We start from the raw sequence: 13,266 nt of genomic DNA on the forward strand, positions 1-13,266 counted from the left end.
TCTTCAAAACAGCCTTGTCAGGCAGCAGTTTATATTCCATATTTAAGATAAAAGTCTCTAATAAATGGCAATCTGATTCCAAGCACACAAGGAATAGAACCGGAGTTCACATCCAGCTCCTCTGGTGACATCCTTAGTGTGTATGTGTGACTGTGTGTGAGGTGGGGGAAGGAAGATGGAATAAGGTTGTTTCTAAGCTATATGCCCAGTGTAATACCAGACATTGTACTAGTATGAAATCTATTGGTCTACATTATAATGAAGAAGTCCGTGAGGAAAATGATAAATTACATAAACCCTCAGGTGTTGGAGCAGTTCTAATTCATTTCAGGTACTTGCTTCCCCTCTGCACCTCAGCCCCCTGCCTCTGCCCACATCCTCATTTTTTTTTAACTTTTATTTAATGAATACAAATTTCCAAAGTACAGCTTATGGATTAGAATGGCTTCCCCCCCATAACGTCCCTCCCACCCGCAACCCTCCCCTCTCCCACTCTCTCTCCCCTTCTATTCACATCAAGATTCATTTTCGATTCTCTTTATCTACAGAAGATCAGTTTAGCATACATTAAGTAAAGATTTCACAGTGAGGAGTGATGCTGTCATGATCTTTATCCAATTCCAACCCTGCTTCTTTACCTCCTGCTACCCTCCTTCCAAGCCAAATGATCTCTCTTCAGTGCATCCAGCTCAGTAAGGAGATTACTACAGTACTAGCTGGTAAGGGCTCTTAGAACCTGTTGTAGTAAAACAAAGAGATCATTGCTCTGCTGTTCTTGAGAACTTTGCAAATTTCAAACAATTTCCTTCTTGCAAAAGAAGGAGAGATAATTTCAAACCATAGGTAGGATTCCTTATTCTCCCATCAGATTACTGTAAATGTTAATAGTTCAGCAGTGCTGAAAAAAATAAAACTGAAAAACAAAACTCATTTCACAATCCTTTGTTCAGTTCATTTCCAGAACTATATTACTCTAAGTGCAGTGATATGCAAGATAAAACACCTGAGAAAAACAGACGCTCATGAGCACTGTAGCAATGGCTTCTTCGACTGATGCAAGTAACCCTCTGTGATCTTTGCTCTTGTTCTAAGGCCAGCACGGGGATCATCGACTTCGAGATTCCTGAATCCATACGTGATTTGCTTCATTGTTGTAGCAGTCGTGGTGATCCTGGCAGTGATCGTAGCTCTACTTATTCACTTTTTAGCTTTTGGTGAGTACCAGAAAATTATCACTTTCCAAACTGAATAACTAAGTACCTTTTCCAATGAAAAGTTTCCTATTTTCTCTTTTTTTACCATTTTATTTCTTAATATAGCAATGAATATATACCTTACTTATAATTCTTCTCTATGCATTCATATCTATATCTTTCCTCAATCAATATTTTTTCTCTTATCTTTTTTGGCCATTTTTAGTAGGCAAAATAGCGTTATACTTTCAAGAATTATTCTAGGACAAAAAACTCCTGAAGCCTCTGATGCTGAATTTGTCCCATTTAAAAAATATTTATTTTATTTATTTGAAAGGCAGATTTACAGAGAGAGAGAGAGAGAGAGAGAGAGAGAGACAGGGAAAGAGAGAGAGATCTTCCAAAGCCAGGAGCCAGGAAATTCATCCAGGTCTCTCACGTGGATGCAGGGGCACAAGGACTTGGGCCATCCTCCACTTGTTTCCCAGGCACATTAGCAGGGAGCTGGATATAAAGTAAAGCAGCTGGGACTCAAACTAGAACCCCTCTGTGGGATACTGGAGCTGCAGGAGGCAGCTTTACCCGTTACACCACAACACCAGCCCCAAATTGCCCATTTTTAACGTGTTAATATCTTTCTTTCTTTCTTTACTGAATAACACATGATAAAATCATGAAAGTGAAATATTACAAAGAACCCTAAGTTTCAGCACCTAAAATTTGTGTGCTGCCTCCTGAAAACACAGTCTTACAAACATGACAGTTATGATGATTAGAAGACATACTTGCAGGTGAGAAGTAGAAAGGGATAAAGTTACATTTTAAAAACATTATGTACCTTTATAATTCTTTGTATTTAAGTTTATAATTATTAAGTCACCAAGAAATAGAATGCATGTACAAAAAATAATGTAAAAATATGTATGCCCTGCTAATTCATAAACAATTTCCTTAAAATCAAGATGAATATAAATATTCTTTCAGATGCTTTATTATAGCTACATAAATATGTCAAAGTTCGATAAGTGATACCACACAGTTCAATTTTTCATTTAAAATACACTTTGAGGTTTTATTATTTTAGCTGTAATTCTGTTAAAACATTTAACTCACACAAGTGGGTGTGCAGGTGTGTATGTGTGTGTGTGTGTGGAGAGAAAATGAGATAAAGAAAATGTCATTTACTCTATCTTCTACTATCAATAGGCAAAGATGCTTAACTATGTACAGGTTGGCAAATTTTCAATGGCTAAGTAAAATTATTAGTTCAGAAAAACAATGGTAAATCACTAATTCCTCTATAAAGAATATTATTTGAAGTAATTGATTTAAATTATATTTATCTGAGAGACAGAGAGAGGTAAAGAGAAAGAGACAAATGAAGACAGACAGCACCCATCTGCCAGTTAACCCCCCAAATGCCCACAATAGCTGAGACTGGGCAGAGGCTGAAGCAAGGAGATAGGAATAAAATCCACGTCTCCTATGTGCATGTCAGGGACTCAACTGCTAGAGCTATCTTTGCTGATTCCCAGGATGTGCACTGGCAGGAAGCTAGAATCAGGAAGCAGAAGCAGTAATCAAACTCATTTACTACAAGGGAGAGTGTGGGTATCTTAAAAACCAATGCACTGGCCGCAGCTCAATAGGCTAATCCTCCGCCTTGCGACGCCGGCACACCAGGTTCTAGTCCCGGTTGGGGTGCCGGATTCTGTCCCGGTTGCCCCTCTTCCAGGCCAGCACTCTGCTGTGGCCAGGGAGTGCAGTGGAGGATGGCCCAAGTGCTTGGGCCCTGCACCTGTATGGGAGACCAGAAGTACCTGGCTCCTGCCATAGGATCAGCGTGGTGCACCAGCCGTGGCGGCCATTGGAGGGTGAACCAACGGCAAAGGAAGACCTTTCTCTCTGTCTCTCTCTCTCACTGTCCACTCTGCCTGTCAAAAAAAAAAAAAAAAAAAACCAATGCACTGAAATAATTTTAAAATTTATTCAGAGTTACTTGGATCTTTCCTTAATGATAAATGAATACTATCATATTATAGTTATGCATACTAATATTTCTTAATGAATAAACCACAAATCTCCTTTAGATATGGCAAGAATGAAAAATATAGTACATCTGAACAACTTTTTTTATTTCTCAAATAATTCTACTCTGATTTTCATATATCTTAGTCTGGCTTTGCAAATCTTCATTTTTAAGATTTACTTATTCATGTATTTATTTGAAAGGCAAAGTTATAGAGAGAGAGGGAGAGACAAAAAGAGAGATATCTTCCATCCATTGTTCATTCCCCAAATGGCCTCAACAGCCAGGGTTGGGCCAAGCTGAAGCCAGGAGCCAGAAACTTCATCCAGGTCTCCCATGTGGGTGTCAGGGAACCACCTACTTGAACCATCTTCTGCTGCTTTCCCAGGTGCATTAGCAGGGAGCTGGATTGGAAGTAGAGCATGTGGCACTTGAACTGGTGCCCATATAGGATGCCCTAGTCAGCGGCTTAACCCATTATGCCACAACCCTAGCCCCCACCTGCTGATCTTTCTTGATCTCACCCCTCCCACTGGCATTGCCACCAAGACGAGAGTAGGCTAATAGCTTTCAGAATGGCTCTCTGTAGAAGCAGTCTTGGATAGAACAATTGTTAGAAACCAAGGTTTTGAGCTTCCAAAACGTCGGTAAATCACCTTTCTCCATCTCTGGAAAATAAAGAGCCACTATTTCTCCTCCTTTCCTGGTGTTAAGGCAAGAGAAATCCTTCCTAGATTGACACAAAGAACGTTCTTTCCAATGTGCACCACCAGCTCAAACTGCTCACGCTACTTGTGCTCACCTACAGAGTGTCTGGGTTTGCAAATCTTTCTGGGAACTAAAGGAAAAATATTTTTGTTATCACAATTACATTAACTTAGAGTTTTCTTCCTCTTTTTTTAAAAAAGATTTTATTTATTTGAGAGGTAGAGTTACAGAAATAGAGGGAGAGACAGCGAGAAAGGTCTTCCGTCCACCGATTCACTCCCCAAATGGCCACAATGGGCAGGAGCTGGACCAATCAAAAGCCAGCAGCTGGCACCTTCTTCCAGGTCTCCCACACGAGTGCAGGGGCCCAAACACTTGGGCCATCTTCCACTGCTTTCCCAGGCCATTAGCAGAAAGCTGGGTCTGAAGAAGAGCAGCAGGGACAGGAACTGGTGCCCATATGTGATGCCAGCGCCTCAGGGTGGAGGTTTAACCTACTACACCACAGCACCGGCCCCTTTTCCTCTTAAGAAGAGAAAAAATTTAGTAATTGTATAATATAACTCTACATAATCCTAATAAAATATTCACGTAAATAGTAATGTGACTTCTTTTTTTTTCTTTTCTTTCTTTTCCAGATAAAAAATCTTGCTTTTTTCACAGCAGCTTTCAAATTCGAAATGTTCAATATAGCGATCAGTTAAATTCACCAGCTACACAGGAATACAGATTATTGAGTGAAAGAATTGAATCTATGGTAAGTTAATATTTATCCTTTATCCCACCATAAAATTAATATGATAATAAACCTAACCTTTTGTGATGTATTTTCAGCTGCCAGTTGCTCTGCATGATTTTTCCCCTTGAGTGGTGAAAGATATGTTTCTCTGTTCTTTCCCCAACTTAGTTTACTATTATATTGTTTCTTAATCACATTTTCTTAATCCTGTGTAAAAAGTGTTAGAAGGCCATGTGTTATATGCATTTTATTTGGTTACGACTTCCAAAACAGGAAGTCTATTGTTTGTGTGAGTTAAGTACAAAATTGCCTTTTTAAATGCTTTTCATTTTGCCTTCTTTCTTCTTGCCCCATACAACTAAAAACATAAGGTGGCAGATGTTAAAAGATGCCTACCACATCAGTAACAATATTGTTTGGACAACATCCCAGTCTGGATTATTCATAGACATGGAAGTTTGAATGGAAATACATGAAGCAAGGTTGTGCTCTTACTTGAAGAGGTCGGTGAGCTACCTGCCAGGGAGCTTCACAAGTGAAGCCTTAATATCTGCGTATTATCACAAACCAGGGTGTAACCCTGCAGCCCTGCAGAGTCACAGTCCACCAGCATGAGTTGCTCGCTCACCCTTTCCATTTTTTTAAAGATTTATTTATTTATTTGAAAGGCAGAGTTACAGAGAGACAGAGGCAGAGAAGAGAGAGGTCTTCCATCTGCTCATTCACTCCTCAAATGGCCACAACAGCCAGAGCTGCGCAGATCCGAAGCCAGGAGCCGGGAGCTTCCTCTGGATCTCCCACACAGGTGCAGGAGCCCAAAGACTTAGGCCATCTTCTACTGCTTTCCCAGGTCATAGCAGAGAGCTAGATCGGAAGTGGAGCAGCTGGAACTTGAACCCATGCCCACATGGGATGCCAGCACTGCAGGCAGCGGCTTTACCCGCTATGCCACAGCAGTGGCCCCGACCTTTAACATTTTTTAGAGTCATAAAAATTTACATTGATCCAATACTTCCAAAACTTTAACATATAACAGAATAATCTGGCAGATTTGTTAAAAAAATTACTGGGCCCCAACCCTGGTTTCCCACATGGGTGTCAGGGGCACAAGCATTTGAGTCGTCATCTCCTGCTTTCCCAGGCACATTAGCAGGGAATTGAATCATAAGCAGAACAGCCAGGACTCCCCATGTTTTTACTTACTTAACTATTTTTATGTCAGTACATTGGTTAATGCATTTTAAATAAATCTCTACATTGCATTGTAAAAACCATCAGTTGACATTTCCACCAGCAGTACGTAAATATAAATACGCCCATTTCTCCACAGCATTAACACTATGCATTGTAAATCCTTTTAGCTTATTGAATTACTTCTAGTTCAATAGGTAAAAAGCAATATTTCATTTTTTGGTTTGTATTTATTTGATTACAATTGAGATTTAATCTGTCTTCATATATGAATAGTTTATTTTTATAATTTTATTTATGAATTGGCTGGTCATTAATTTAGCCTTTTTTACTATCTCATTTGCATTTTTATGTGATTTTTGAAAAAAACTCTGGTTATTAAAATATTATACATTGTCTCTCATTCATGTTGCACATATTTCTCTAATAAGTGATTTAACTTTTAATCTTATTTACACTGCTGTTTTAATGCCAAATAGAAGTTTTAATTTTCTATGTAGCCAAAGTTATCAGTCATTTTTGTAATTTCTCTCTATTGTGGTAAAAATGGCTTTCTCCACTCCAAATATTCTTTAAAATACTCATCCACATTTTATTTTTATTCTTTTATTAGTTCATTATAATTTAATCTTCGATTCATCTGTAATTTTTGTTTAAAGCAAGTATGCAGCTTTTCCCAAAACAGTTAAGTGGAGATCCCAAAACATTGTGTTAAACATTAAGCTTCTGTTAGAGCTCTTTGAATATTTAAAACACATGAAAAATACTTATATAGTGCTTTCTATGTTACAAATGTTTTCATGTCTACATATGATCTAACTTTCATCTCATAACAGCCATAAAGAAAGGATATGAGTAAACATAGTGAGGAGTGGGTGGTTGACCTAGAAGTTCAGAAGTCAGTTGGGAAACCAGCAATCCATACCAGAGTGCTTGGGTGCTAGTCCCAGCTCTACTCTTGATTCCACCTTCCTATTAATATACATTCTGGGAGACAATGGTGTTGGCTCAACAGTTTGGGCCCCTGTCACCCACTTGGGAGATCTGGATTGAGTTTCTGACTTCCAGTTTTGATATCTGGCCTAGTCCCAGCCATTTAGAGAGTAAACTAGCGATAAGAGAGTTTCTCTCCTCCTCCCTCTCTCTATCCCTTTTCCTCTCAAACAAACAAAAAGATTGTGAGATTAAGACACATGCCAAAGGACACTGAACCAGAAAGTGGTAGATACAGATTTCAAGTCAGAGTCTCCTGATCTCAAGACCAAGGGTCATATCATTCCCTGGTAGGAACATGAGTACCATCATTATCCTTGTCCCACAGACAACATGACTTAATACGTCTCAGAATTTTCTATTACACTAAGCAATGCACTCCTCTTTTCTTTTTTAAAAGATGTATTTATTTATCTATTCATTCATTCACTTTTTTGTTTTTAAAGTCAAAGTTACAGAGAGGGAGAGATAGAGAGGTCTTTTATCCACTGGTTCACTCCCCAGAGGCTGCAGCTGCCTCACTTCTCTTTTCTGATCCTCAGTTTCTTTGTCAGTGAAATTAAGTAGTTGGTTTAGATGATTTCATACTACATTTTAACTTAAAAAGTCTGTGATTTTTCTCAGACGGCATATACTCCCCTAGTCACCTATCTTTCTAAACACTCTGGCCACTCCTCTGTGTCCTTTACTGACTCCTGCTCCTCGGCACAGCCACTAAATGCTGAAATTCCTTAAGGCCTGAAGTACACTCTCCTCTCCTCTCCTCTCCTCTCACACCATTGTCTATCTCCAGATGAGCTCATCCGTGTCCCTTGCTTCAACCATCAATGACTTTCTTTAACTTCCAGCCTAAACCTTCCTTCTGCACTTCAGATCTTTGCACCCAATTGTCACCTTGGTAAATCCACCAAGCTATTTCACAAAACTTCAACTAATACTATGTTCTGAAGTCAAATTCAAAGTCCTTGGCAATGGTGTTTACTCAATTATTTGGACCAGAAACTTAGTCTTCATCCTTGAAATATTTTTCTATATCATCCTAAACAGCCAGTCTGTCACCACCCTCTGTAGATTTTACGCCCTATATTTCCCCCAAATCCATTCCCTCTGTCCATATCCACTGCTGTCACACCTATCCAGGCCATCATCTCTATCTTGAAATATCAAAATAGCATCAGAAATAGTTTGTCTAATTGCATTATTCCTTCTGTAAAACTGATTAGCCAAAGGCAGCCTGAGAGATCATTCTCTAGTTGTAAATCTGATTATACTATCCTCTTGTTGAAAACAGTTCAGTGGCTTCCAGTCATTTACAATAAAGACTCAAACTTTCTCATGTCGACAAGACCTGCATGGTCAGGCCTTTTCTACCACTGTAGCCCAGGTGCTTTTTTCCATGGTGCAGTAGCCCTGGCCCTTTTATCATTCCTTCAATGCCACCTGCTGGCTGCTGCCATGAGACTGTGAGTGTGCCAGGCACTCCACCCATAAGGCTTTCTCTGCCTGCCCTCTGCTTCTTCCAGAAGAGTTTGGCCCAGGAGGCATTTCCTCTGAGAAGTCGCTCTAATATCATGGACTGGATCCAATCATTCTACTATGTTAATGCATTTATCAGGATTATAATTTACTAGTATATGAGCATTTAACTAGTGCCTGTCTTTCCTGGTAAGTTATGTGACTGCGGGGCCCTCTATGTGTATTCCAATAGCTGACAGACGGGGGTGGAACACAAGAGATGCTCAAATACTGTTGTTGAATAGATGAACAAGGCCATTTAGAAATAATGAAGCACCTGTTTGCAAAGTACATGCATTCAAACTTATGAGTTCCTTCTAATTAAATGGGTTTCTGCAAATAAAACAAGAGACTACAATCAGGAGCCATATCTAGGATCAACTGAATGATTTCAACTCTTCTTTTCTATCAGGGCTGATATTCCAACAGATTGTCGTTTTTCTAAATGCATCTAGTGGCAATCTCACAAAGACAGAGGAAAAGAAAGAATGTATTATTAATTCAAAATTAATCTTATCACTTCAATTATATCTTCAGTGTTTTTGGAAAAAAATTCATTTTAGCATATCCATTTATCAAAATTGAGTGTGACTTTATGCCTGCAAGAGAAATAAGCACATACTAGACATTCAAACATTTAATGAGCGAACAAATTAATCCTATATTCTGTCAGTTCCTGTGCTAAGGCCTAGGGACACAAAAATAATGGCATGATTATAGTCAAGTTGGAGTCCACAGGAGTCTCCAAGATGGGGTTGTGTAGGAGAAATGCGGAAGAACCAACAATTTAGTGGAGTGATAGAAGAAAATATTCCAAGATCACTCATACGTTTCTCTTTTAAAAAATATTTTGGAGAAGCAGAAGGGAAGAAACTTTGCTTTGTTACTATTTAACAGATGGATTGACATGGGCACCCTTTTTGGGTTTTATGTCAGATGCTCAACACAGTGAGTCCTGGGTCGAGGGGAGGGTGGAAATGGCATGTGGGGTTGACCTTCTAGGCTCCAGCACACTTTTACCTTCACTTGGCGATGTCAGTGATAGTTTACAACAGTAAGTTTATATTATCCAGTATAAAAGTAAACTAAAATCTCCCCCAAAGCAGCAGGGAGACTGAGAGGAATCCCACATAATAAAAATAAATTTTAAAACATGTAATTTGAAGGCAATATGTAAGCACAGAAATGAATAAACATAAGAAAACATGAAAATTTGCACCTCTTGTATTCTTTATAAAAAATCACAGTTTCAGATAATGTAATACAAGTCAGTGGTATGCTCCTTAGAAGATATTTAATACATGCCACACACATTCACACACACATACATACCTATTTCTTCAAAATATGAGATATTAATTGCTTTTTAAGTAAACTCATGCCCTGCAGAGAAGAGCTTGAAAATGTTTGAAAATGTGACCACCATTAGATGACTGTGTTTTCTTTTGTACTGTTGTACTGAAAATGATGTAAAGTATATTACTGATAAAAGTGCTTTTAGTCATTACATACAAAAAAATTTGGGGAAAGAATTAACTGTCATTTTTAGTGAATTTTAAACACATTTATTTAAAAAAATATATAAGATGTAATGCCTTTCATTTTGTTTGATCTTAGAAAATAGAAAGTCATTTGCTTAATTTCAATAAAAGCTTGTCAAATTGGGTAATACCGACAACTTAGTGGCATGATCTGTTAGTTCTGTCAATAAACCTCATGCATTTGTAGCTACATAGTTATGTGAAAACTTCCCTTGTGCTTAAAATCAAATATTGAAATAAATTAGAATTAAGTCCTTGAGTCTCTTTATCACTGTTTATAAGTTATAAATTCTATCCAGTCATATTATACATGGAAAATATTAATTTAAAAATAAGGAGAATAAAACAAGTGTATGTTTTATAAGTTTTTAATTGCTAATTTTGTAAATAAATTTTATAATATCCATTGTTAAATGTACAGTTTCACTACATTATATAATTTATAATTTATAAGTCAATATATCTGTTTTGGCTACTCATGCACAAGATTTTTCTTTTTTGACAGGCAGAGTGGACAGTGAGAGAGAGAGACAGACAGAGAGAAAGGTCTTCCTTTGCCGTTGTTCACCCTCCAATGGCCGCCGCGGCCAGCGCGCCGCGCTGATCCAATGGCAGGAGCCAGGTACTTATCCTAGTCTACCATGGGGTGCAGGGCCCAAGCATTTGGGCCATCCTCCACTGCACTCCCTGGCCACAGCAGAGAGCTGGCCTGGAAGAGGGGCAACCGGGACGGAATCCGGCGCCCCGACCGGGACTAGAACCCGGTGTGCCAGTGCCACAAGGCGGAGGATTAGCCTAGTGAGCCGTGGCGCCGGCCATGTATAAGATGTTTTAACTATAGGAGTGTATAATCAAAAATATTTGGAGACCATTGAAATAATGGATGGATCATGTTGTCTCATAGGTTATTTTATCCTCAAGGTCTGAACTTTCCAGATCTTTTTAGGAAACAAAAAGAAAATTGTAAACAGAACATGATAAATAACACAAAGCATTACTCCTTTCATTCAGCTCATGAATAATATGAACAAAACTACACTATCCAACATAATCATGGAAAGCTAATAAGACCTTTTCCCTCTAAAAATGAGAAATAGGTGACTATTACATTCTCTATGTAGTCCTTTTTGACCTGTTCTACTTGTTGATTTAATTATGTTCCCTTTGTTAGAATTTACTTAAATAGTCAATATCTTTCTTATTATGAATACTCATATTACTGAGGGACAATATTCTAAACTATCCAGGATACAAACTAGTTTTGTCTCACACACCTCCACAATAGAGGGAAAACATAAAATAGTTACCTTTTTTTAATTGTTTATTTGCTTTTTCTCCAATGTATTGCATGTGTCAAAAGTACAGCTTACAAAACTTGCAAAAGTAAATTCATTTGAACATATTAATGATTTTGGAAGTAGAGAAAAGGCCAATGACTGAATGTAAAGTTTACTAAAAGTAGATGCTTAGATTCTGAGTTGTAGTAGTCAGCTATTCACAAATAAATTATTTCTGCATACTTTTGACTGCTTTCCTTTCACAGAGAGATTTTCATCACCATTCATTTTAATCTGATTCAATTTGTCTTCACTCATTAAAAAAAAAGTTGGTAGGTTACATTTTGCCAATTGTATAAGGATACTTTCTCAGTGTTAGCTTGGGTTCTGCCAAACCCTCTTAATAACAGCTAGCAAGTCATATAGCATAACCTCCCATCGAGTAAAATACCCAATGTGTTTAGAATGACTACTAGTGAAGACTCAACATATCCGGTATCATCTCTGTGTAATAAATGAAAAAATCAGCACTGCACCAAAAAGTTATATAACTTACCTACATGAATTCCATGTGGTTAGTGATGAAACTGAACAAAACTCAACTGAAAATTTAGGTCTTTACTCCTCACTAACATCAGTTCCATGTTGCAAGGTTGGAAGAGAGAATTGCAATTACAGAGATTTTGTTTTACTTTCTCTCTACAGATTAGTCAAACACTCCAAGGATCAAACTTAAGAAATCAGTTCATTAGAGCTCATGTTGTCAAACTGAGGTGAGTGGAACTACATGAAAAACACATAAGCATAGATGCAGTTTTACACCAATTGACTTTTATTCATAGCATGGATAATGAATCACACATTTGCACAATTTGTTGCATTACAGAAGTTGTATGCTGGGCAACTTAACAAACAATATTCCCCCTCTTCCAACCCCCTCCACATGGTGGCATATATGTTCTATCTAGTTACTAATAACCATATTACTCCAATTCTTAAAATGGAAGGAGGAAAGGGTGGAGGGAAAGTTGAAGTGAAAGTATAGTAACAGGACCAACCTTTTGTATTAATCCAGTGGACTTCATTTACAGTGCAGTCTATGTAAACAGTGCCCCCGGCAATTGGATAATGCTGTGTTGCTGGGAGTATCCATCCAAGATCATGACATCACAACTAACATCAGAAGTGGCCTTTTGATTTTATCTTCCAGGAATGCTAAAAAAAAAAAAAAATTCTGTGGCCAAACTCAATATATGTCTGTCGCTCACTAATAATAGGTGGATAGCCATATGTGTACTAGTTATTTGCCATTCCTGCCTTAGTTAAATATGTCCTGTCCATGTGATGTGATGTGAAATAACCACCCTGACCTACCCTCCCATAAATGCCTTTAATGCCAACATGCCTCAGTCCTTCAAAGAATATGCAAAAGTTATTTGTTAGATAGAGGGATTTTATTTTTTCTCAAATACTAACATCACAAGAAAATTTATTTTTCTTATTCCCTGAAGAGTCACCTAGTAACTCAGATAAATTTGCATGAGGACATAGAAGAGTAGCAAGAGTCCATGGTATGTATATTTTTCAAGACACATTTCAGTCAATTCAGAGCTCATTCTCATTAAACTTTCTAGTGAAAGCCTCTGTACCAGTCACTAGTGCTCAAAGACTTATGCCCTCAAAACTTGAAGAACTAAATGAGCCATCTGTGTTTTCTCTTGTTTTGTTCACTTATCACTTATTGCTCAATCTACTGCAGTCTGACTTCTGACTGCACCACAAAATACAAATTGCTGTTGCCAACTTCAACAATGACATTCAAATCACAAAACCCAAGGAAATCATGTTACCTCTCTTCTTGGACCTTTCAATAGTGTTTAGCACTGATGGTCTGCCCTGGACACAGTGTCATGCCTTGATTCCTGTAACTCCACATACCTCTGATGTTCCTCTTACCTTTGCAGCCACTGGTCCTCAATGTCCTTTGCTACCTCTAATTCCATCACTGTACAATCCTCAGCTGTTGCTGAACATCAGATTGCACTGTGAGCCTCTTGTATATTCAGTTCACATTCTCTCC

The 13,266-nt window shown here is 38.1% G+C and overlaps 1 protein-coding gene across 1 annotated transcript in view; it reads left to right on the plus strand.

Annotated features, from left to right (window-relative positions):
• The window catches only part of TMPRSS11D (transmembrane serine protease 11D), a 66,927-nt gene that overhangs the window by 23,085 nt on the left and 30,576 nt on the right, over positions 1-13,266 (plus strand). The window contains exons 2-4 of the mRNA XM_017347526.4: positions 1,093-1,214; positions 4,569-4,687; positions 11,892-11,959. Coding sequence (XP_017203015.1) covers positions 1,093-1,214; positions 4,569-4,687; positions 11,892-11,959 — 309 coding nt within the window. The remainder of the gene's footprint in view (positions 1-1,092; positions 1,215-4,568; positions 4,688-11,891; positions 11,960-13,266) is intronic.

The sequence above is a fragment of the Oryctolagus cuniculus genome, chromosome 8 (assembly GCF_051225735.1).
Source record: "Oryctolagus cuniculus isolate XC-2025 breed Fujian yellow rabbit chromosome 8, ASM5122573v1, whole genome shotgun sequence".
Taxonomy (NCBI): domain Eukaryota; kingdom Metazoa; phylum Chordata; class Mammalia; order Lagomorpha; family Leporidae; genus Oryctolagus; species Oryctolagus cuniculus.